Source organism: Anolis carolinensis, unplaced genomic scaffold (genome assembly GCF_035594765.1).
Source record: "Anolis carolinensis isolate JA03-04 unplaced genomic scaffold, rAnoCar3.1.pri scaffold_10, whole genome shotgun sequence".
Lineage (NCBI taxonomy): Eukaryota > Metazoa > Chordata > Lepidosauria > Squamata > Dactyloidae > Anolis > Anolis carolinensis.
In genome coordinates this window covers 419,861-446,261 of record NW_026943821.1, presented here as the reverse complement: position 1 = coordinate 446,261, position 26,401 = coordinate 419,861, and the positions used below count along the sequence as shown (strand labels likewise).

The following is a 26,401-nucleotide window of genomic DNA, read 5'->3' as shown; positions in this document are numbered from 1 at the left end:
TCAATATTTCAGTTACTCTGCACTCATGAATTGGTTGCCATGGAGAAGTGGGCGGAGCCAACTGCCGTTTTGGTGGAGAAGTACAAGTTTGAAAAAGAAGCAGTTAGTCTGTGCCCTGATGAGGTACAGTGAAGACTAACCCTCAGTTGAAGGGATCAGGGAGACTCAAATGCTTACTTTTGAGTCAATTTAAAATAGGTTTGGTGACTTATTTTAAGGTAGTCTGTCTCCTGATGAGGAACATATAATCTGTGATTGTAATTCACAGGGTGACTGCAGTTTAGAGCAGTAGAGAAAGAAGTGACATTTTAAGAAGTTTGAAACACCTCATTCTAGCCTTGCAACTGTTAACCAAAGTACCTCTAAAGAGAAAGTTACTGTAACCATTAAGCTTTGTGCCAGAATAAACGTGTTATTGTTCTTTTAAACATTTCAGCTTCTGTCATATATATTACCATCAAAAACAAACCAAGAAGAAAGAAGAAAAACAAAATTTAAAAGGTCTCCTCTCTAAGTAGCTAGTGGCTATATTTTCCCATAGTGGTGGCAAGCATGGATAATCCCCTTTACTTTTGGTGGCCGCATTATAATGTAATATATAATATAATAATATAATTAAATAAACATCCAACATCTCTTCCCCGCATATATATATATATATATATATATCAATCAGTCAGGTCTATTTATCATATCTATGGCTGGATGGCCATCTGTCAGGAGTGCTTGGACTGTGACTTTCTGTCTGGCAGAAGGGGGCTGGACTGGATGGCCTTTGAGGATCCCTTCCAACTCTAGGATTCTGTGTCTGCATCTATATCTGGTTATATGTATCAGTCATGCCTATCTATATCTATGGCTGGATGGCCATCTGCCAGGAGGGCTTCGATTGTGACCCCACCTAGCCGAAAGAAGGGGGTTGGACTGGATGGCCTTTGGGAGTTCCTTCTAATACTATGGTATATATGTGTGTGTGTGTGTGTGTCATATCTATCATGTCTATGGCTGGATGGTCATCTGCTGGGAGGGCTTGGATTGTGTCTCATAACAACAACAACAACAACAACAACAACGATGATGCTATGACTCTGCCTGGGCTTCTGAAGGAGGAGGGGGAGGCGAGCCAGAGGGAAGAGCCCACGGTGACATTCAGATGGCGGTTGTTGGCAGGGATTCTGGCGCCTGGCCTTTCCCTTGGTCGGCTGCCCAGTTTCGGATCTCCGTCGGCATCGCTTTCACCTTCAAAGGCTCAGGAAGGGAAGCGAACGGCGCTCCGGCCCTTTGGAGAAGAGCCTTGAGCTTTGGCCACGTGGCTTTGAAAGAACCTCCATGCGCAGAAGCACACACACAGGGTTTCTATTCCAAGCCACGTGGCCCTTTGGCTGCATCTCTATGGCAGGGTCACCTCTCGTCTCGGCCGAAGCCAAGCCAACGTTCCAGAAACCCAAGGAAGGTCAGATGCTGACACAACGGCAGCAAAACGCTTTGCGGGAATGGCGGAATCCTAGAATCCTAGAGTGGGAAGGGACCCCCAAAGGCCATCCAGTCCAACCCCTTTCGGTCAGTCGGAAAGACACAACACAATCCCTCCCAACAGATGGTCATCTAAACTCTTACTTCCCATGAGGAGTCTCCCTTGATAGGGGACCCATGCGGTCATCCAGCCCAATCTTATTCTGCCAGAAAAAGAAGGCACAATCCAAGCCCTCCCCACAGATGGCCATCCATCCAGTCTCTGCTTAAAAACCCTCCAGAGAAGGATGGACCTTCCACCAGACTCCCAGGCAGCAACATAGCCCACTGTTGAAAAACTATTATTATTATTATTATTGCGTGGTTATTCTCCATTATTATTGCTTCCATTATTGTTATTATCATTTATTGTATGACACAGCAAACAAGATAGATATGCTGGATTTCATTTCACAAAATCACAAGCCTAACACTTCCCGTGTCTAGGACTGTGTGATTTTTTATTATTATTATTATTATTATTGTGTGCTTATTCTCCATTATTATTATAATATTATTATTGCAGTCTTCTGTTGTTGTTGTTGTTCTTCTTCTTTTTCTTATTATTATTATTGCATGGTTATTCTCCATTATTATTGATTCCATTATTATTATTATTATTATTATTATTATTATTATTATTATTATTATTGCATGGTTATTCTCCATTATTATTGCTTCTATTATTATTATTATTTTTATTATTATTTTTATTGCGTGGTTATTCTCCATTCTTATTGCTTCCATTATTATTATTATCATTTATTGTATGACACAGCAAACAAGATAGATATGCTGGATTTTGTTTCACAAAATCACAAGTCGAACACTTCCCAAGTGTCTAGGACTGTGTGATGTATTATTATTATTATTATTATTATTATTATTATTATTGTATGACACAGCAAACAAGATAGATATGCTGGATTTCGTATCACAAAATCACAAGTCGAACACTTCCCAAGTGTCTAGGACTGTGTGATGTATTATTATTATTATTATTGTGTGCTAATTCTCCATTATTATTATATTATTATTGAAGTCTTCTGTTGTTGTTGCTGTTGTTGTTGTTGTTCTTCTTATTATTATTATTATTACTATTATTGTAAGGATGTGCATTACATTATTGCCACTGTGCATTACATTCAGCAGCAAAATCTGGCTACCAGTATTAAAAAACTCAAAAATCAGAACAGTAAATAAAAAGCAATACTCTGAAAACAGAGGATTTCCAGACATGAATCAACCAACGGCAGTTAACGACTCTAAACAAAGGATGCCCCAGAGGCAGGAAGAAGACAGCAGATAAGCTTTTCAATGCTAATTGAAGTGATTAACTGCACAACATTCACACTGACCTCTCTCACCCTAGACTTTCCACAGATATATATTAACCTCTTTGCTTAGTTTTCTCCATAACTCACAACCTCTGAGGATGCCTGCCATAGATGTGGGCGAAACGTCAGGAGAGAATGCTTCTGGAACATGGCCACACAGCCCGAAAGACATACAATAACCCAGCAAATTCTTTGCTTACAGGGCTTTGCAAAATGAGGTGCGCATGAGATCTAATGGTGTGTGAGAGTCGATGGGGTCGGTACTCACCATGGTGGTCAGGATGTATTTGTAGAAAGCGGAGGTCATGCCCAGCTCTGAGGCCTGGGAGCGAAGAAGCAGAAGGAACAAACATTGTGTTACATGGCGGAATCACCATCGTTACCTGTTATCATCAGTCCAGATCAGGCATGGGCCAAGGGCTGCGAGGAATTGTGGGAGTTGCAGTCCAGAACGCCTGGAGGGAGGGCTGACGTTGGCCCAGGCCTGCTTTAAAGTATTCTTCAGTAACCGTTCCGAGCCTTTGCTGTTTCCCGCTAGTAGTATGCTGTCATCCGCATATAGCAAATTGTTGGCTGTTCTCCCTCTGCCAAGGGCCACTCCACCCCGCTTCCCCCCAAGGACAGGGAGAGCCCTAACCCAATGCCGACCTTCTTGAGGATGAGATAGGAGACGGAGGCGTTGGCGTCCACGATGATGGTGGAGACCTTGTCGTCCCGGATCTCCTTCAGGAGCGGCGTGGGGTCGTTGGTGTCGTCCAGCATCCGGATGGAGAGCGTCTCCTTGGAGATCAGGAACTGGCGCACCAACTCCTCCAGCCGCAGCAGGCCTGCAAAGGGGGGGGGCATGGGGGCACCGAGGTCAGAGGTCAGCCAGGAGACACCCCCCCCCCCCCACTGCAAGACATCACCCCTAGACATACATGCACAGGCACATGCACAGGCACATCTTTTTGGGCCCATTAATATCAGCACTGATTTGTATACTAAGCAGAAGGCCTCCACTTCTGAGACCATTCCATGGTCTCCAAGGTAGTATTATTATTATTATTATTATTATTATTATTACTACTACTACTACTAATGTTTATATTATTGTTGTTATTGCTCTGTTACTCTATGTATGTCATACAATTAAAATATGTTCTGTTCCTGGTTTGAATCTATTATTTCCTGTGTAGTTGTGTGGTCCTTCCTTTGTTTTTGTGGCTGCCATGAACTAGGCGGAATTGGCTAAGATATTCATTGAAAAACTAGAGCAAGATGTGCATTAACAGGATGTCCCTCCTGCAGGAACAATGTTTTAGCAGTTTAATAAACATGATGATGATGATGATGATGATGATTATTATTTTATTGTATGACACAGCAAACAAGATAGATATGCTGGATTTCGTATCACAAAATCACAAGTCGAACACTTCCCAAGTGTCTAGGACTATGTGATGTATTTTCGGATGATGCGCGCAGATCCCAGCAGGGTGGCCTTTTGCAGTTGGCAGATCGTGATTTTGTCAATGTCTATTGTTTCCAAATGCCGGCTGAGATCTTTTGGCATGGCACCCAATGTGCCGATCACCACCGGGACCACCTGAACTGGTTTCTGCCAGAGTATTATTATTATTATTATTATTATTATTATTATTATTATTATTATTATTATGTTATTATTATTATTGTTATTATGTTATTATTATTATTATTTCATTTCTATCCCGCTTTTTCTCTTGGGGATGGGATTCAAAGCAGTATATAACATATAAAATTCATACAAATACATCCAACCTCAAGACATAATCAGTTAAAACATCATATCCCGATATATAAACCCAATTAACATATCAAATAAAACAATTTAAAAATGTACAGCGAGCACTATTTAAAGATCTCCATAAACTCCGGCCACTGAGGTTATTTGTCAAGTACAGTAGAGTCTCACTTATCCTACATTCACTTATCCAACGTTCTGGATTATCCAAAGCAGTCTGCCTTTTAATAGTCATGTTTTTGTAGTCAATGTTTTCAATATATGGTATTTCTGCCATGCATTTTCTCTCCCAAAGGAGACCCTCAGAGGGTCTCCTAGCTGCGTCTAAAGCATCTATTATTGTTATTGCTGTTGTTTTTATTATTGTTATTGTTATTATTTACATCTTGTTTTTTCTCTCACAAATCAAAGCTGATTTCCCAGCTTCATCTGTAAGCATCTATTATTATTATCATCATCATCCTGTTTTTTCTCTCCCAAGGGAGCCTAAGCGTGGGTCTCCAAATTGGATCCACAAAGCTGTTGTTGTTATTATTATTACGTCTTTTATCATTGCAAAAGTACAAGTATCTATGACAGGCATGGGCAAACTTCGGCCCTCCCTCCAGGTGTTTTGGACTCCAACTCCCACAATTCCTAACAGCCTAGCGGCTGTTAGGAATTGTGGGAGTTGGAGTCCAAAACACCTGGAGGGAGGGCCGAAGTTTGCCCATGCCTGATCAATGATAATTCATGATGACGAGTGCAAGGACTGGGGCGGCTGCACCGGAGGGAGGTGGGCTTCCGGAGAGGCCCCTCCCTGCCCGAAGGCCCGGCCCCCCTCCCTCTCCCCCCTCCCTCCCTTTGCTCACACTCGGCCTTGGCGCAGATGAGGCTGGCGGAGGGGTAGTTGAAGGACTTGAGGATGCGGGAGACGGCCAGGCTGACGTCCTCGTTGCTGGGGTACAGGCTGACCGAGGCGAAGCGCAGGTACTGCAGCTTGGGGGTCTCCTCGGGGCCCACCTTCACGTGCGGGATCTGCAAGCAGAGCAAGGCAAGAAAATAGATTACTCAGCCCCCCCTGGAAATTAATTTTTTTTAATTTTAATAGCAATTAAACAGAAAGATATATGTATTAATGCATATGGCAAATGCACCTCTGGCCATCACCGCCCCCCTGGATCACTGCAGCGCCCACCAGGGGGCGGTAGCGCCCACTTTGGGAATCACTGCACTATAGTGTGTCTATCTGTCATATCTATGGCTGCATGGCCATCTGCCGGAAGGGATTAGATGGTATCTTCCTGCCTGGAAGAAGTGGGCTGGACTGAAAAGCCCTTGGGGGTTCCTTCCAACTTTAGGATTCTATTATTGCTATTGCTATTATTATTATTATTATTATTATTGACACAACGACGTTGTATGACACAGCAAACAAGATAGATATGCTGGATTTCGTATCATAAAATCACAAGTCAAACACTTCCCAAGCGTTTAGGACTGTGTGATATTATTATTATTATTATTATTATTATTATTATTATTATTATTATTGTATGACGCAGCAAAGAAGATACATATGCTGGATTTTGTATCACAAAATCACAAGTCGAACACTTCCCAAGCGTTTAGGACTGTGTGATATTATTATTATTATTATTATTATTATTATTATTATTATTGTATGACGCAGCAAACAAGATACATATGCTGGATTTGTATCACAAAATCACAAGTCGAACACTTTCCAAGCGTTTAGGACTGTGTGATGTATTTTCGGATGACGCGCGCAGATCCCAGTAGGGTGGCCTTTTGCAGTTGTCAGATTGTAATTATTATTATTATTATTAATATTAAGCAGAGGTTGGATGGCCATCTGTCAGGAGGGATGGCATCTTCCTGCATGGACAAAAGATGATTGGACTGGAAGCCCCTTGGAATCTCTTCCAACTCTAGGATTCTAGTATGGCGATTATTATCATTGTTGTTGTTATTATTGTTAAGTTGGTGGATGGCCATCTGTCAGGAGGGATCGGATGGCGTTTTCCTTCCCACCTAGCAGAATAGGATTGGACTGGATGGCCCTTGGGGTCCCCTCCAACTCTAGGATTCTGTAATAGACATCCCACAGAACATACTGTGTCTAATATCTAATCACTGTTCCTATTGTAGTATTCTCCTGGATTCTGTATACTTGCTGCACGAGAGTGTGCCTTGTAAGCCGCCCACAGTCCCTTTTGGGAGGTGGTGGCGGGATATAAATAAAGCTATTTATTATTATTGGTACCGAGTGCTCTTTGATTGCACTATAAATCCCAGCAACTACAACTCCCAAACATCAAGGTCTATTTTCACCAAACTCCACCAGTATTGAGTATATTGAGTATCCGTGCTGAGTTTGGTTCAGATCCATCATTGTTTGGAATCCACAGCGCTCTCTGGATGGAGGTGAACTACAACTCCCAAACTCAAGGTCAATGCCCAACAAACTCTTCCAGTATTTTCTGTTGGTTGGGGAGTTCTGTGTGCCAAGTCTGGTTCAATTCCATTGCTGGTGGAATTCAGGGTGCTCTTTGATTGTAGGTGAACTACAAATCCCAGCAACTACAACTCCCAAATGACAAAATCAATCCTCCCCTCAACTCCACTAGTATTCAGATTGGGGAGTATGGGATATTTGTGCCAAATCTGGTCCACACTTTTATCAAGTTTGCTTATTGTTTATTGGTATATGTGATTTTATTTGTTTATGATTTGTTTTTTATTGCTGAGTTTTATATTGTTTGTTGCCTGGGCTTGGCCCCATGTAAGCCGCCCCGAGTCCCCTTGGGGAGATGGGGCGGGGAATAAAAATAAAATTATTATTATATTATTATTACAAATACATCCTGCGTATCAGAGATTTACATTACGATTCATAACAGGAGCAAAATGACAGTGATGAAGGAGCAACGAAAATAATGTTATGGTTGGGGGTCATCACCACATGAGGAACTGGATTAGGAAGGTTGAGAACCACTGAATTAGAATGTGGAAATTGTAATGTAATGTGTATTGGGGGTGGTGTTTAATTCTGTTGTACGATGCACAATAAAAGTTATTCTGTCCTGTTCTTGTCGTCCAAAGGTCCAGCCCTGGGGTCTTGGCTAAGCGTGGTGGACAACCTCCCCCTCCCCATAGGTCAGCACTGCAATGACCCTGCGATGACCGATGACCGCTTACCTCCTTCTCTCCGCAGATGTGGCTGACGATGGAGGCCGAGGCCGGGCTGGAGGCCGGACCCAGGACCGAGACCACGCCTTTGGGCAAGATCTGGCACACTGCGGGGGGTGCAAGGGCAACAACAAAACAACATTATGAATGGGTTTATTTACAGTATTTATATTCCACCCTTCTTTCTCACCCCGAAGGGGACTCAGGGCGGATCACATTACACATATAAGGCAAACATTCAATGCCTTAACATAGAACAAAGTGTCATGATCTCCAATCCTTGACATCTCTGGTCAGCTGAAAAGGAACAGATGCCAGCCATAAATCGGACCAGCCATAAAACCTCAATGACCCTCCGGTATGTGGGAGCCCCTATATATGTGGGCCAAAGAGAAGGTTCTCGCATTCAGTACAATAAAATCTGTTGGAATCTACCAGCGTGTCTTGGTGCTTTTTCCTTTGGAAGACTGACCCACAGCACAACTGGGAGAAAAGAACCCGACAATTTGTACCAAATGCCAGAACCTTCTCTTTGGCCCACATATATAGGGGCTCCCACATACTCGAGGGACATTGAGGTTTTATAGCTGGCCTGATTTATGGCTGGCATCTTGTCATCTGGTTCCTTGTCAGCCGACCAGAGATGTCAAGGATTGGAGATCATGACACAAAGACAGAGACAAACGCAGGTTCCGAACTGGCCTCGAACTCATGACCTCTTGGCCAGAGTGATTTGTTGCAGCTGGCTGCAGCTGGCTGCTCACCAGCCTGCGCCACAGCCCGGGCCTGAGTTAGTAAGCTCAACACAAACAGCCCACTTATATACAAAATAGAAAATAAATACGTTCAGCGACTGTTTGACTGTTAAACTTATTATACTGTTAAAAATCACAGTAAACACAAACAATATTGTATGAGTTTTATACAATCACTCTGAAATAATATCGGCGCCATGTGTTCTTGTGCCGAGTTGAACAAGAATCAGCCGACCACAATAGTTATAAACTTGACACTTGTTCTCCTTAGAGATACAGTAGAGTCTCACTTATCCAACATAAACGGGCCGGCAGAATGTTGGATAAGCGAATATGTTGGATAATAAGGAGGGATTAAGGAAAAGCCTATTAAACATCAAAATAGGTTATGATTTTACAAATTAAGCACCAAAACATCATGTTTAACAATGAATTTGACAGAAAAAGTAGTTCAATACACAGTAATGTTACATAGTAATTACTGTATTTACGAATTTAGCACCAAAACATCACAATGTATTGAAAACATTGACTACTAAAAGGCAGACTACCTTGGATAATCCAGAACGTTGGATAAGCAAATGTTGGATAAGTGAGACTCTACTGTACAGGTTTTTATGCATAGTGGAATCTAAATCAAAGGAACAAAATGTGGCTTTAAGCATTTGAAAGTTACCTATACAGAAAATAAATGTTTTATCAAGATGTAAATATATTTTACAAAATAAATGCATACACTTTTGTAACTATTGTAAGTACCCTAAAATGTGTTTTAGTACGTGATGTTCAATGGATATATTTGCAGCAAATGGGGCGTCATGGGTGATGCAATGCAATATAGTGCAGCCATGAGCAAACTTCGGCCCTCCAGGTGTTTTGGACTTCAACTCCCACAATTCCTAACAGCCTACCGGCTGTTAGGAATTGTGGGAGTTGAAGTCCAAAACACCTGGAGGGCCGAAGTTTGCCCATGGCTGCACTATATAATGGGTCAGATCCAGGATGGGTGTTTTGTTTTGGTAATTCTATATATATAGACTAGCTTTGCCCGGCCACGCATTGCTGTGGCTTATGGGAATCCTTTGTTGGCCAGGTGGAATAGCAGTGAATAGCCTTGCAGTCTCAAAGCCTGGCCGTTTTCTGGAGTAGCTGGAGCTTTTTGTTGTATGAACGCAGAGGCATGGATGAGGGGTTGTGCTGCCTAGTTTAGTGTTTCTGGGATGTGTAGTTTTGTTGTTTTGTCCTAGGCCGAAATTTCATTACTCTTTTATATATATAGACTAGCTGTGCCCGGCCACGCGTTGCTGTGGCGAAGTATGGTGGTATGGGAAATAAAATATTGAGGAATTGGTGGTAGTTAAGGTAAAGGGTCCTGGGCTGAGTGGGTTGCTAGGAGACCAAGTGAGCGGAGCTTAGCCTTCTAACTGGCAGCAATTGGATAAAAACAATTATTCCTCTCCCTCTAATTAGGACCTTTTTTCTTTTCTTTTTGTTGTATCAACCTAGAGGCATGGATGAGGGGTTGTGCTGTCAATTTTCGAGGTTGTGGGGTGTTTACTTTTGTTGTTTTGTCCGCTGCCGTGATGCCATCACTCTTTTATATATATAGATATAGAGAGTGTATTGGGGGTGGTGTTTAATTCTGTTGTGCGACGCACCAAGACAATAAAAGTTATTCTATTCTAAGAAGAGAGATCTACGTGGGAGAATCGCTGCGAAGATTGCGGAGAAGGAGGCGAGAGTGACAAGGCTCGGTTCTGTGCAGAGCTTTGCAGGTATCTTGGCTTTCCATCAGGCTGAGTATCTATATATATAAAAGGGTAATGAAATTTTGGCCTAGGACAGAACAACAAAACTACACATCCCAGAAACACTAAACTTGGCAGCACAACCCCTCACCCATGCCTCTACGTTCATACAACAAAACGAAAAGAAAAATAAAGTCCTAATTACAGGGAGAGGAATAATTGTTTTTATCCAATTGCTGCCAGTTAGAAGGCTAAGCTCCGCCCACTTGGTCTCCTAGCAACTCACTCAGCCCAGGGGACAGGCAGAGTTAGGCCTCACTTAGACCTCTTCCACACTGCCTATAAACTACAGATTATCTGATTTTAACTGGATTGTATGGCAGTGTAGACTCAAGGCCCTTCCACACAGCTATGTAACCCATTTATAATGGACTTAATGTCATGGGGAAACCTTTACCCTTGACCTTAACTGCCACCAATTCCTCAATACTTTATTTCCCAGACCACCACACTTTGCCACAGCAATGCGTGGCCAGGCACAGCTAGTAAAATATATATCCTTTAGTGAAGCAAAACTGCCCCGTGCCGTTTGTCTTTGCATTTGCTTCCCTTCGGTCTCATACCCGATGTGTCCGGACGGACCACAAATCCCATCGCTCCAAGACCAACACAATGGGATAATGGGAGTTGCAACGCCACCCAACTGGTTTAGCTTTAAATCACGATCATCCCAAGACTTGCCATTGGGAAACGGACGTTTGGGATTCTCCCAAAGTGTCACCAAATTAAAGATTGTACAAATTATACGGGCTGTGGCGTATAGCCAGTTGCAATAAATCACTACTGACCAAGAGGTCATGAGTTCGAATCCAGATGAGAATAATGATTGGATCAGAGTTGGATAGTCTTATCTTAAATTTGAGCTTGATGTAAATATTCAAAAACATTTAACCTACTGATGCCTCTCTATTAATGTAATTTTATTGGTATGTATTTTTATTTCTGAAATTTCCCACCCTCGTCTTATACTGGAGTCAATGTTTTCCCAGTCTTTTTTGTGGTAAAATTAGGTGCCTCGGCTTATACTTGGGTCGGCTTATACTCGAGTATATACGGTAAGTAAATAACTCTTCCAGGAGTTGATCTGCCTTTTTAACTAGGACTCGGATATTTGTAACCTGGGGACAGCCTGCAGTGACATTGGTGTGAACAGGGAGCCAGAGGAAGAAAGAAAGAAAGAAAGAAAGAAAGAAAGAAAGAAAGAAAGAAAGAAAGAAAGAAAGAAAGAAAGAGCAAGAAAGGGAGGGAGGGGGAGGAGGGCGGGGACGCACTGGTGTCGGTGGTCTCGTACTGGCTGTCCTGCTGCAGCTCAAAGATCTCGACCTCCACCCGCGCTTTGGCCGGCACCTCGATGATGCTGTTGATGTGCTCCCGGGCCAAGGCCAGGGCCAGGCGCTCCCCACGGCCGCAGACGGTCTGGTCATCCAAGATGGCAGCTGGACGGGAGGCAGGGAGAGAAGGAAACACACCGCCATCAGCACAAAGACTGCCTGCGCTCCAGGTCAAACGTGTTGGGAATCACCCTGGACTACTCACGTCTAGATGTAGTCAGATAGGTGATAGAGTTAGATGGAGGGAATCCTTTCCCTGTTTCCAAAGCATGTCTAGATAGGCTTTACTGTGTTTCACTCACATCCCTTACTTTGAAGTTAGTAGAAATGTGAATCTCCAGGGACACTAACTTCTCATTGGTCAGAATGACTTTTATGGCCCCAATAAACTGGAACCCTTTTTGGTTCTCTCTTCTCCCTTTGTTCTCCTAGCTAACAAGAAGCATCTTGCTGTCTCTCCTGGCAAGATGTAACTATTTAGATGTTTGTTATTTTTCCTTAGAAACCAGTCTAGAGTAGACTAGACAGCTCCCAAGCCTTTCTATCTACAATGGAGTTCTTTTTACCTGAATAAATACTTTTTGAACTTTTATTGAGACTCTGCAGTCCATTGCAATCCTAAATGGTCAAAGGCTTCTCTTTGCTCGCCCCATGTAAATAACTGTTGCATTTGAAAGCTTTTGCTTTTGCTACTCTGCTGCATTTTGGTGGAATCTCCCCAGAGAGGGTTAAATTGAGTCTAACTGCTCAGAGATTACCACAACAAAATGTGGTCTCTTCCAACTTTATTATTCTATCATTATTACTATTATGGTCCGGCTTTATCTCTCCAAAAGAGAGGGTCAAAGTGGCTGACCACCAGGCCAATATGGGGCTGCCCTCCCCCATTATTCCCTCTCCCGGTTGCAGCCCCCTTGGCACCTTGGAAGGGTTTAGGAAAAGCCTGAAAACTTGGCTCTTCACACAGGCTTTTGAATAAGTACAACCCATTTGAATGTTAAATTCTTATGCTAATGGTTATCCCTGATTGGTTGCATCCGCACAGGTAATTTCTCTAATAGCCTCAGGGTTCAACTCACTTTTGGGTTCTACCCCATGTCCTTATAGCACTTTTAACTTCCTCCATGTTTACAAGTCTCACTTAGTGCACTTTTGACCAGCCCATCCTTATGTTTTATTGCTGCGTTTTAACTTTGTCTTATTAATGGTTATGATTTTATTGTATATTTTAATTTTCATTCGTGCATTTTCGGTATTTGATTTTATTGTATGTATGCTTGCTTTTTATTTGTAAGCCGCGCCAAGTCCCTGCGGGGAGATGGAGGTGGGGTACAAGAATAAAATTATTATCATTATTATTATTATTATTATTATTATTATTATTATTATTATTGCCTTGCCTCCCTGTCCTGATTTATCCCCCTTAGCCTTCAAAGGGACAGGAAGGGATAACGAATGGAGGGCAAGAGGGGACCGTCCGTCCACCCCTCCGTCCATCCCTCCCTCCCTCCCTCCGGATGCCCCTTGGGAGCCCCTTGGGTGCCGCCTGGGCCCTGCTTACCCATGCGGAGGGAGGAGAGCACCTCCAGGCTCTTGTGGGCCAAGGCGAGAATCAGCAGCAGCAGCAGCGCGGGCAAAGCCGGCATCTTCTACCCCTCCTCATGGAGAAAGTTCGGCCGTGGCCCCTGCGCTGCCACCTGAGGAGAAGGGGAGGGAGGGAGGGGGGAAGGAAAAAAGGAAGGAAGAAAGGAAGGGAGAAAAAACAGAATTAAATTAAGGGCTTTTGACCCTTCATCCCAGCAGGAATAACTCATCATCCTCATCATCATCTTTCGGAGGGAGTTTCATGGATTCTAACTGGATTGTTTAATACCAATGATATTTGCACTTTTTACCTTTGTCAACTCGGTATAGACACAGGGTCTATTCCCACCCCAATTTGCACTTCCAAGAATTTGCAGCACTTTATCAGTCACCTCGTGTTTACTATATTTGTATGGTGCACCTTACCCAGTCTACTTTTACAATCTCTCCGTTTTAATCCATGTTTTTATTAATTCTTGTTTTTTACTGGCTAATGTTTAATTTTTTATAATTGTGCATGTTTTTTGTCTATTGTTGTGTTTTATATTGCTATTGTTTTTATCCGGACTTGGCCCCATGTAAGCCGCCTTGAGTCCCCTTTGGGGAGATAGAGGCGGGGTATAAAAATAAAGTTATTATTATTATTATTATTATTAATACCGCAGACATCAGAAGAGCTTCAAGGCCAAGAGCAAGCCAGGAGAGTCAAGACAAATCTCCACCCAGAGGAAAGGTCTTCTTGCCAGACATCAAGGGAACCACTGATGAAGAAGCACAACCTACAAACCATCTACAGACCCACAAAGAAAATCCAACGAATGCTACGGTCAGCAAAGGACAAGAGGGATCCTCTCTCTTCTGCAGGAGTCTACCGGAAACCATGCAGCTGTGGACAAGTCTACATAGGGACCACCACACGCAGCACCCAAACATGAGTCAAAGAACATGAGAGGCACTGCAGACTAACGCAACCAGAGAAATCAGCCACAGCAGAGCATGCGATGAACCAACCTGGACACAGCATATTATTTGAGAACACAGAAATGCTGGACCACTCCAACAACTATCATGTCAGACTACACAGAGAAGCCATTGAAATCCACAAGCATGTGGACAACTTCAACAGAAAGGAGGAAACCATGAAAATGAACAAAACAAAATATGGCTACCAGTATTAAAAAACTCAAAAATCAGAACAGTAAATAAGAAGCAACACTCTGCAAACAGAGGAGTTCCAGACATGAATCAACCAAAGGCAGCTAACGACTCTCCAGGCAGGAAGAAGCCAGGAGATGAAGCTATTCAATGCTAATTGAGGTGATTAACTGCAACATTCACACTGGCCTCCAACTGACAAGAGTTCTTCTCTCACCCTGGACTTTCCACAGATATATATAAACCTCATTGCTCAGTTTCTCCATACCTCACAACCTCTGAGCACTGATATTTAATTCTGTTTTAATGTTTGTATATATTTTTAGATTTTAAAATTGTTATCAAAAGGTTTTTAATGTAAAGCCACTCTGAGTCTCCTGGTAGAGAAAAAGCGGGATATAGTAGCAGTAGTAGTAATAGTAATAATGATAATAATGTTAAAGCTCTTGTGCCTGGTGGGCCTCCCTCCTTTTGCACTTGAGTTTGTCCTGCTCTGAGCTGAGTCAGCAGCAGCGTCCGTCCGTCTGTCCGTCCGTCCGCACGGCTGTTCTCACCTTGAGCGTTAAGGTGCATTTCCCCTTTAGCCACAAAACCAAGCCATAGGCCATGGAGACAGAAGGAAGTAACTTGAATCCACAGAAAGGTAACTTGTAATTGCTGTTGTTCTGATTTATCTGCATAACCAAATAAAACTATATATTTAAAAAGAGAGGGGAAAGATGGATCGCAGAATGATATTCTGCAAAAGGAAGCCCCACTAGTTTCTCTCCAGAGTCTGGTCACTGGTGGCAGGAGGGGCTTCCCATCCCAAAAATCCTTATTATTATGTTTATTATGCTTATATCTACCCCAGTTTTTCTCTCCACAAGGAGACTCTAAGCGGCTATGTATCGATTATTAGTATTAGAATGCATCATCATCATCATCATGATGTTTATTTATGCCCCACTTTTTCTCTCCGCAGCGGGATAAACTGCTAAGCTGAAGAAAATCCTGCCAATCAAAAGGTTGGCAGTTCAAGCCCGGGTCGGGTGAGCACCCGCCATCAGCCCGAGCTCCCTGCCCACCTAGCAGATTGAAAACAGAAGCGTGAATAGATAAATAGGTACCACTTTAGCCCGTTTATGTTGGATAAGTGAGACTCTACTGTATTATTATTCTGTCCATAAGGAGATGCAAAGCGGCTATGCGCCAGCCCTGGAGAGACTTTGCCCAGGGGTCAGAATGGATGTCCTCTGGGGTCCCCTCCACACTGTGTTTCCTCTCATTTTTGCTACAAACCCAAGGAGCAGATTTCGGTGCATTATTTTCATCAGGGAAGTGTTACAAGGAGGGGAAGGTGAGGCCGGGCCGGCCCTGGACGTGGAGGAGCCTCTTCCTCATTCGCAGGAATCAAGGAGACCTGGACCAACGTGACCCTGAATGAACTCGCAGCCTTTGCATATTCAAATCTGGCTCCGCCTTCCCCACCCCTCCCTCCCCATCAGGATGAGTTTCCCACTCCCTTCTCACCAGGGCACCTGAGGCCAGGTACAGCAAGCACAACCACGGAACAAGGGGGACACACACACACACACACACACACACAACAATCCACAGCCCCCCCCCCCCCCCACACACACACCCACGTGTGGATTCTGGGCCTTGCACAAGGACCGTTCCCAGGCTGCTTTCCCCTCGGCTTGGGCATCCCCATCCCAGGCAGTCACCGTTGCCTGGCAACCGGATGCTGCTAAGGAGGCGTTGCTAGGCGCCGCCTCCCAAAGAGAGCAGCCACTGAAGAACATTTGCAATTTGGGATGTCATTTGGCCCTGGTTGCAACACATGTCGTAATAAACCCATCTTATAGTGCAGATTGATCTACCTTACATGGTCTGCATACCCTCATGGGATCCAGTTTGAACTGCACTGAACTGGAATATAGTGCGTCTACACTGCCCATGTAATGCAGATCACTCTGGCTCAGCAGATGGGGCCGCAAGGCGCTCCTCAACTGCCAGCAAATACCAGCATGGAACACTGCGATTTTTGTTCCTGGGTTATCAATGCCATTATTTCCTAATAAAAGGATGGAAGAATAATCTATATATATAAAAGGGTAATGAAATTTCGGCCTAGGACAAAACAACAAAACTACACACCCCAGAAACACTAAACTTGGAAGCACAACCCCTCATCCATGCCTCTACGTTCATACAACAAAAAGCTCCAGCTACTCCAGAAAACGGCCAGGCTTTGAGGCTGCAAGGCTATTCACTGCTATTCCACCTGGCCAACAAAGGATTCCCATAAGCCACAGCAACGCGTGGCCGGGCAAAGCTAGTAACTTTCTATAGTACTAGCTTTGCCCGGCCACGCATTGCTGTGGCTTATGCTTTCAGAGTGTTGCTCTTTATTTACTGTCCTGATTTTAGAGATTATATTGTTCTGTATTATTATATCACAGTAATTATTACATATTATATTTATAATCTTATATTATCTGCTTAGAACTGGATTATATGAGGCCCCTTCTACACAGCTGTATAAAATGCACACTGAAGTGGATTATATGGCAGTGTGGACTCAAGATAATCCAGTTCAAAGCAGATAATATAAGATTATAAATGGGTTATATAGCTGTGTGGAAGGGCCTTGAGTCTACACTGCCATATAATCCAGTTCAAATCAGATAATCTGTATTTTATAGGCAGTGAGGAAGAGGCCTAAGTGAGGCCTAACTCTGCCTGTCCCCTGGGCTGACAGGGTTGCTAGGAGACCAAGTGGGTGGAGCTTAGCCTTCTAACTGGCAGCAATTGGATAAAAACAATTATTCCTCTCCCTCTAATTAGGACTTTATTTTTTTTCTTTTTGTTGTATGAACGTAGAGGCATGGGTGAGGGGTTGTGCTGCCAAGTTTAGTGTTTCTGGGATGTGTAGTTTTGTTGTTTTGTCCTAGGCTGAAATTTCATTACCCTTTTATCTATATATAGATAATATAATAGCAAAATACATAATACAATATATAATAATAGCAATATGTGTTATATATAAAATAAATATAATTATAATATCTATACACATCATCTATACACATAACTTGGCACAGAGAAGCCCCATGACCAACTGAACATACCACAGGGATTAGTGGGAAGGCACCTTGATTGAGAGAGCTATAGTTCACCTACATCCAGGAAAACTGTGACCCCCACTGACAACGGACTGGGAGTTGTAGTTCACCTTTGTCTAGAATCCGGCCGACAACAAATCTGGACTAAAGTTGCCACACAGACCCAACATGGCCAACTGCGAATACTGGCAGGGTTTGGGTGTGATTGCCCTTGGAGTCTGGGAGTTGTAGTTCTCCCTTATCCAGAGAACACTAAACCCAGGCAATGACAGATCTGGACCAAACTTAAGAGATATTGCCTAACATCCCAAAACAAACAATGCTTTCTTTTAATAACCCGGGCACCACCGGGTCCTCAAGCTAGTAATAATAATGATGATGATGATGATAACAACAACAACGCTATGTAACACTGTGGTTTTTGTTCCTAGGTTATAAGTGTCATTATTTCCTAATTGGTTCTATCATAAAAACAAGGGAAAAGCTGAATAAACTGCAAAACCTTTGTCTTTGCAGAAGGGACATGATCCTGTTACGAATATCCCATCAGCAAGTCTCAACCCATTGCATCCTAGTCTGGGCAAAACCAAGTATCTCGAGTAGAACAACTACAGTAGAGTCTCACTTATCCAACATTCGCTTATCCAACATTCTGGATTATCCAACGCAGTCTGCCTTTTAGTAGCCAATGTTTTTGTAGTCAATCTTTTCAATACATTGTGATAATTTGGTGCTAAATTCATAAATACAGCAATTACTACATAGCATTACTGCGTATTGAACTACATGTTTTGGTGCTTAATTTGTAAAAGCATAACCTAATTTGATGTTTAATAGGCTTTTCCTTAATCCCTCCTTATTATCCAACATTTTCACTTATCCAACATTCTTCCGGCCTGTTTATGTTGGATAAGTGAGTCTCTACTGTACTTTCAAAGTAAGGACTGTGCAATTACACAGGAAACAACACTTTCAAACCAGGAGCAGGGTTTTTCCTTCTTCTAAATTTTGTGGTAACTCTTCAACACCCCTGTTGCCATGTCTTTTCTGCAACATTTGCCTCTTAACTGTCCTTTCGCTGGACGAGAACCCAAGGCCAGAGAAGGCCACGGAAGGCCACGGAAGGCCCTGCAGCCTTTTCCCGCCGGGCTCCAAAGCGCCCCTCCCTCCTCATTGACTTGCATGAGCCTCCTTCGCATTCAGGGCACATTCAGGGGAGACACACTGGCATCCCGAGTCCAGGCCACAACAGGCACGTTCCTCAAAAACCCAACAAACACAACATCTCCTTCTGGCTTTGGAAGAGCGTGGACATGTCTCTTGCAGCCTGGGATTGGATGCAGATGTTCAGCCGAGGATGGTGTGGTTGTCATTGTTGTCTTGGGTTGCTGTGAGTTTTGCGGGCTGTCTGGCCATGTTCCAGAAGCATTCTCTCCTGACGTTTCGGCCACATCTATTTATTTTTATTTATTTCCAATATTTCTATCCCGCCCTTCTCACCCGAAGGGACTCAGGGTGGCATACAATTGGCAACAATTCGATGCCGATACATCATTAAAAACAACAAAATAAAGATAAAGATATATTACAACCAATTAAATACAGTATAAAACATAAAACATATGCTTAAAATCCATTCGTCCAATATCCTCCAACTTTATCCATATAACAGTCTGACATCCTCAGAGGTCACTTGCTTCACAACCTCTGAGGTTGCCTGCCATAGATGTGGGAGAAACGTCAGGAGAGAATGCTTCTGGAACATGGCCAGACAGCCCAGAAAACACACAACAACCCTGTGATTCCAGCCATGAAAGCCTTCGACAACACACACACACACACACACATCTGTGGAATAATGTCCAGTGTGGGAGAAAGAATTCTTGTCTGCTTGAGGCAAGTGTAGATGTTACCATTGGCCACCTTGATTAGCATTGAATAGCCTTGCAGCTTCAAAGCCTGGCTGCTTCCTTCCTGGGGGAGCCCTTTGTTGGGAGGAGTTAGCTGGCCCTGATAGTTTCCTGTCTGGAATTCCCCTGTTTTCTGAGTGGTATTGTTTATTTACTGCCCTGATTCTAGAGTTTTCTTTTTAATACCGGGAGTCGGATTGTGTTCATTTTCACGGTTCCCTCCTTTCTGTTGAAATTGTCCACCTGCTTCTTGTGGATTTCAGTGGCTTCTCTGTGTCATCTGGCATGATAGTTGTGAGAGTGGTCCAGCATTTCTGTTTTCTCAAATAATGTTTTGTGTCCAGCCCTTCCAACTCTAGGATTCGACTGTTATTGTCGTTGTTATTAGTAATAGGGCATAGGTTGGACTGGATGGCCCTTGGATCCCTTCCAACTCTAGGATTCAACTGTTGTTGTTGTTGTTAATAGGACGTAGGTTGGACTGGATGGCCCTTGGAGTCCCAACTCTAGGATTCTACTATTATTGTTGCTATTGTTGTTGTTAGTAATAGGGCATAGGTTGGACTGAGTGGCCCTTGGATCCCTTCTAACTCTAGGATTCTACTGTTGTTGTTGTTGTTGTTGTTAGTAATAGGGCATAGGTTGGACTGAGTGGCCCTTGGATCCCTTCTAACTCTAGGATTCTACTGTCGTTGTTGTTGTTGTTAGTAATAGGGCATAGGTTGGACTGGATGGCCCTTGGAGTCCCAACTCTAGGATTCTACTGTCGTTGTTGTTGTTGTTATTAGTAACAGGGCATAGGTAGGACCGGATGGCCCTCCCGCTGAAGGATTCCATCCCCACCTCTCTCTCGGTCGTGCCTCCCTCTGGGCTCTCTCTCTCTCTCTCTCTCTCTCTCTCTCTCTCTCTCTCCCTCCTCGGGTGCCAATCCCTCCCTCCCACCTGTTTCTCTGGGAAGCGCCGAGTGACTCTGCGACCGCGGCGCAGGGAATCCGCCCTCGGATCTAGCGCTTCCTCCACAGCAGGAGCAGCAGCACCATCGGGCTTTGCAGGCGCCTCCGGAGGGACCGGGATCGGCGCCGTGGAAGCGGAGGCGGACAGGCGCCAGGGGAGGGCAGGGGCCACCACCAAGCTGCCAACACCGCTGCCAACACCCCGATGATGATGATGGAGAAGGAGGAGGAGGAGGATCCCGGCTGGAAACACGTGGCTGCCTTGGACCCCAAAAGGAGGCAACACGGAGTGGCCGTTGGTGCAAGAGCCACCGGGTGACCTTGAGCAAAGCGCACTCTCTCAGCCTCAGGCCACAGCCTACAGGCCCACCCCAAGGTTAAGAAACCCCAAGGAAATGTGCCTTCTGGGACTATTTAGGGAGGGAGTTTGCCAGGGAGATAAAGAGATTTGTCAATACAGCCAGAATCATAACGCTAGAAAAAAATGTTCTTTTCCTGTTTAATCCTGCGGTCCTTACTTTGCAAGTCATTGTTCTACTCCAGAAACTTTGTTTTTGTGCCACAAACGAGGTTGAATGGATTGAGACGTGATGATGAGACACTCATTGAAAAACTAAAGCAAAATACGCAACTGCAGGACAATGCCCCTCCTGCAAAGACAAAGTTTTTGCAGTTTGATAAACTTTTCCCTGTTTAGGAAATAATGGCCTTACGGCCCAGGAAAGAAAATCCTGTGATAGCGAAATCCTGGGAGGGCGAAAGAGAGTGACTTCAGAGACCGGAGAGACCGGTTTTCAGAATACGTACCAATGGCCGAGCTGCCTAATAGGCTGCGAGGTAAAATAATGAAGGGTTTGCAAAGATATGGAGGCCGGCTTTTGTATATTTAGAAAGGAGGAAATATTTTAAGGAATATACAAGGAAAGGTATTATCTATCTATATATTGTTATGGTTCATACAGAAACACCAGAGACACTCCAAGTGGCCAGCTACAAGTCAAAGAACGTTTTGTATCATGCCAAGTGTTTTACACTTTGTTTGTGTTTTCAAATATACAACTTGTACCCTCGGTTTGCGTTTGACATGATACATAAATAAATAAATCTATCTATACAACGAAGTTTCTGGAGCGCAACAACTCTTTTCAAAGGAAGGGCCGCACAATTTCATAGGAATACTTTCAACCCAGGAAGAGAACGGCTTCCAGATTTTGTTGTTTCCTTGGAGAAGCTCAGAGAGTGATTTCAGGGCACGGGGTGAGATCTGGGCGGCCTTTACACTCGTGGCAGAAGCAAATGTGACTCATGGCTGCCGGCTCCTTTGGGGGGCAAACGGGGGCCATTTCAGGCCACGCTGAAGCGGGTGTTTTAACAACATTCCAAAAATAAACAAGAGCAAAACATTTCAGCTCTCCTCCTTCGATAAACACTCACCCATCTATTGAATAGTCTTATAATAATAATAATAATAATAATAATAATAATAATAATAATATACTTTGATTGAAGTCAAAAATCAGAAATTCCTCAAAGCACAGCAGACAAAAAACCAGTACAAGAAAACCGCACTACCAACTAGAGCTGACAGCTGGCACAACAAAACATTGCATGGAAAGTTCCTTGACAAAATTGAAGGAAAAGCTGATAAGGAGAAGACCTGGCTCTGGCTCACAAATGGGACCCTGAAGAAGGAAGGAGACAGAAGGCCTGATCCTTGCAGCCCAGAAACAAGCCATCAGAACAAAGGCCAAGACCGAAAAATCAGCTCATGACCCAAAATGCAGACTGTGCAAGGAAACCTACGAAACCATTGATCATATCCTCAGCTGCTGTAAGAAAATCGCACAGACAGACTACAAACAGAGGCACAACTACGTGGCCCAAAGGATTCATTGGAACTTATGCCTCAAGTACCACCTCCCAGCAGCAAAGAACTGGTGGGATCACAAACCTGCAAAAGTCTTGGAAAATGAGCACGCAAAGATACTGTGGGACTTCCGAATCCAGACTGACAAAGTTCTGGAACACAACACACCAGACATCACAGTTGTGGAGAAGAAAAAGGTTTGGATCATTGATGTTGCCATCCCAGGTGACAGTTGCATTGACGAAAAACAACAGGAAAAACTCAGCCGCTATCAGGACCTCAAGATTGAACTTCAAAGACTCTGGCAGAAACCAGTACAGGTGGTCCCGGTGGTGATGGGCACACTGGGTGTCATCCCAAAAGATCTCAGCCGGCATTTGGAAACAATAGACATTGACAAAATTACGATCTGCCAACTGCAAAAGGCCACCTTACTGGGATCTGCAGCAGCATCTGAAAATACATCACACAGTCCTAGACGCTTGGGAAGTGTTCGACTTGTGATTTTGTGAAACGAAATCCAGCATGTCTATCTTGTTTGTTGTGTCATAATGAAATAATAATAATAATAATAATAATAATAATAATAATAATAATAATAATAATACTTTATTTGTATCCTGCTCTATCTCCCCAAAGGGACTCAGGGTGTTTCCAACACAGGCAAAACATCCAGGTCTTCACTTTTATGAAACAGACTTGGGCCCAAACCCTGGTTCCCTGCAACACTGACAGATGCAACCAACTGCTCTGCAATGGGCTGCTGTCAGGAAACCGGTACCAGAAGGCCCATCATCCCCACACACAATCCTTCGATGTCAGCATGACCACTTATTAGTCTCCTTCCTTTAAGGCAGTGTTTTTCAACCTAGGGGTCGGGACCCCTGGGGGGGTCGCAAGGGGGTGTCAGAGGGGTCACCAAAGACCCCAGAAAGCACTACAACTCCCAAATGTCAAGATCCGTTTTCCTCAAACTTCACATTTGGGCTTGTTGAGTATTTGTGTCAAGTTTGGTCCAGATCCATCATTGTTTGGAATCCACAGCGCTCTCTGGATATGGGTGAACTACAACTCCCAAACTCGAGGTCAATGCCCACCAAACCCTTCCAGTATTTTCTGCTGGTTATGGGGGCTCTGTGTTCCAAATTTGGTTCAATGCCATCATTGGTGGAGTTCCAAAAGCTCTTTGATTGTAGGTGAACCATAAATCCCAGCAACTACAACTCCCAAATGGCAAAATCAATCCTCCCAACCCTCCTGTATTCAGATTTGGGCGTATAAGGTTTGTACCAAATTTGGTCCAGTGAATGAAAATACATCCTGCATATCAGATACTGACATTATGATTTGCAACAGGAGCAAAACAACAGTGATGAAGGAGCAACAAAAACAATGTGATGGTTGGGGGTCAGCACAACATAAGGCCAACGGAGAATTTGGGGAAATGGCATCAGGGAGTAAGAGCTTCTGCTAAGTGGCCCAGAAGACAGGAGTGGGCCTTGCCCTCCCAGAGGGATCCAGTATCCCATCCCAGTCCTATTCAGGGGTCAATGGTTTTTGTTTTCCTGGCCTCTGCAGCCGGAGGACTCACTCTGGGCCTGGAAGGCCTTCCCATTGCAGCACTTTAGGACTTGAAAAAAGCAAGGGAAACACCAGGGTGTGAAGTGCTGCCGGATCAAAACACTTTCCAGGAAGGCTCCCTGAGAGAGACTCAAGCAAAGGGCGGGGAAAGGAAGGAAGGAAAGAAATAAAAAAAGATGGAGGGAAGGAGAGAAGGAAGGGATCAAATGCAAACCCAGGAAGGCGCAGGAGGGAAAGCCCATGCGTTTGCTTGGGGGGCTCCTGGCCCGAGGGTCCATGAGATAAATCACAACCCTTGATGGCCGGGAAAGGCAGCACGCAGGAGGAAGCCTGGCTGGTTCCCTGTCAGGACTGCTATTAAAATGCACACGAGCCCTGATGGCAAAGCAGAAGCACCGTAACAACAATGACAACCGTTATTATCATCATCATCATCATCATCACCTCCCCGATGGCGAATACAACAGGGTTAAAATGGAGTGATAACACACAACACTATTAAATCGCATATAAAAGGTAAAGGTTTTCCCCTGACGTTAAGTCCAGTCATGTCTGACTCTGAGGGTTGGTGCTCATCTCCATTTCTAGGCTGAAGAGCTGGTGTTGTCCGTAGACACCTCCAAGGTCATGTGGCTACAGGCATGATAATAATAATAATAATAATAATAATAATAATAATAATAATAATAATAAGATCTCAGCCGGCATTTGGAAACAATAGACATTATCACAATCTGCCAACTGCAAAAGGCCGCCCGACTGGGATCTGCGCGCATCATCTGAAAATACATCGCACAGTCCTAGACACTTGGGAAGTGTTCGACTTGGGATTTTGTGATACGAAATCCAGCATGTCTAGCTTGTTTGCTGTGTCATAATAAAATAATAATAGCAATAATAATAGCAATAATAATAGTAATCGTAATAATAGTTTTAGTAGTAATAATAAAAATAGTAATAGTGATAATAGTAATAATAAGTAAATGTAAAGGTTTTCCCCTGACGTTAAGTCCAGTCGTGACCGACTCTGGGGGTTGGTGGTCATCTCCATTTCTAAGCTGAAGAGCCAGTGTTGTCCGTAGACACCTCCAAGGTCATGTGGCCACAGGCATGACTGCATGGAGCAGTACCTATTGATCTACTCACATTGGCATGTTTTCGAACAGCTAGGTTGGCAGGAGCTGGGGCTAACAGCAGGCGCTCATTCCGCTCCCGGGATTTGAACCTGGGACCTTTCTGTCTGCAAGTTCAGCAGCTCAGCGCTTTAACACACTGCGCCATGACCAGGGGCCATAAATCGCATATACTGTCACAAAACCAACACACGGCTACAGCAACCAAATGCAGGTTGAAATTCCCCAGTGACATTTTAAATTTCTGCCTGGCTTTTGAAGCTGCCAGTACTCGTTTCGCCTTTGTGAGCTGCTTTGGATCCTAGATAGGGGAAAGGAGAGGAATAATAATAATAATAATAATAATAATAATAATAATAATAATCTGAGTGATTTGCATCTGCAGGAAGCGGCTGGTTTTGGCGACTTCTAATGGTCCCCTCGCATTCTGCCCAAAGCAAGCAAACTTTTAAGCAGAGGTTGGACGGCCATCTGTCGGGAGGGATCAGATGTGTTATCCTTCATGGCAGAAAGAAAGGGGTTGGACTGGATAACCTTTGAGGATCCCTTCTGGTTCTATGATGAGGCGCATCAAGTAAAATAAGAGCTTGGGTCAAGAAGGATCAGATGGTGTCTTCCTAAATAATAGAGGACAGTTCGACCAGATGGCCTTTTGGGGTCTCTCTTCCAATTACTTTGTATAATAAGGGAGACTCATTAAGTAAGAGTTTGGATGGCCATCTGTCAGGAGGGATCCGATGGTGCCTCCCTGCCTGGCAGAACAAGTTTGGACTGGATGGCCTTTGGGGGCACCTTCCGACTCTAGGATCCTATGATATCATCTCTTCCTCTTGATCATCTCTATGGACATCTATTTAGGGCTGGATGGCCATCTGTCAGGAGGCATTTCCCCCAATGCACGCCCAGCAATGGGCAGCCTCCCCAAAGACAGGCCTCGAGTTGCAGAAAAAGGGAAAGAAAACCCCACAATGCAGGGCGGATGGAGGTATGAGTGCAGTTCCCATCATCCCCGTGAGCTGAGCAGCTGATGGGAGCTGCAGTCTCTGGAAACGAACTGTAGCCGTTGGGAGGGAAGATTATAAAAGCAAGCCCCGCATCCAACCCTCTTTCCATCTCTCTCTCTCTCCATCTATCTTTCCAAACTATCTGTCTATCATTTGTGAGATGGATGGAGCCTGTGGCAGCAGCACGGCAGCGGAATGAATAAATAAAGAGCAGAATGAAGACGACAAGTAACAAAGAACAGGGAGAAAGAGAAGAAAGGGGGGGATGCAGAGACCCAGGCAACACTGTCTCGCTCCCAAGCTTAGGATTTCTGTACTACAACTCCCACAATCCCCAGCCAGCGCCTAAGGAAGTCTGGGAGATTCTTGTCCAGGCATGGGCACACTTGGGCTGTCCCTACAGG

At 44.0% G+C, this 26,401-nt stretch overlaps 1 protein-coding gene across 1 annotated transcript in view; it reads right to left on the bottom strand.

Annotated features, from left to right (window-relative positions):
* Positions 1 to 26,401, bottom strand: part of grik5 (glutamate ionotropic receptor kainate type subunit 5) — a 56,697-nt gene that overhangs the window by 22,898 nt on the left and 7,398 nt on the right. The window contains exons 2-7 of the mRNA XM_062962677.1: positions 13,262 to 13,397; positions 11,641 to 11,805; positions 7,816 to 7,913; positions 5,466 to 5,631; positions 3,498 to 3,676; positions 3,118 to 3,171 (exon numbers count right to left, since the gene is read on the bottom strand). Of these exons, the coding sequence (XP_062818747.1) occupies positions 3,118 to 3,171; positions 3,498 to 3,676; positions 5,466 to 5,631; positions 7,816 to 7,913; positions 11,641 to 11,805; positions 13,262 to 13,346 (747 nt within the window). The 5' untranslated portion in view covers positions 13,347 to 13,397. The remainder of the gene's footprint in view (positions 1 to 3,117; positions 3,172 to 3,497; positions 3,677 to 5,465; positions 5,632 to 7,815; positions 7,914 to 11,640; positions 11,806 to 13,261; positions 13,398 to 26,401) is intronic.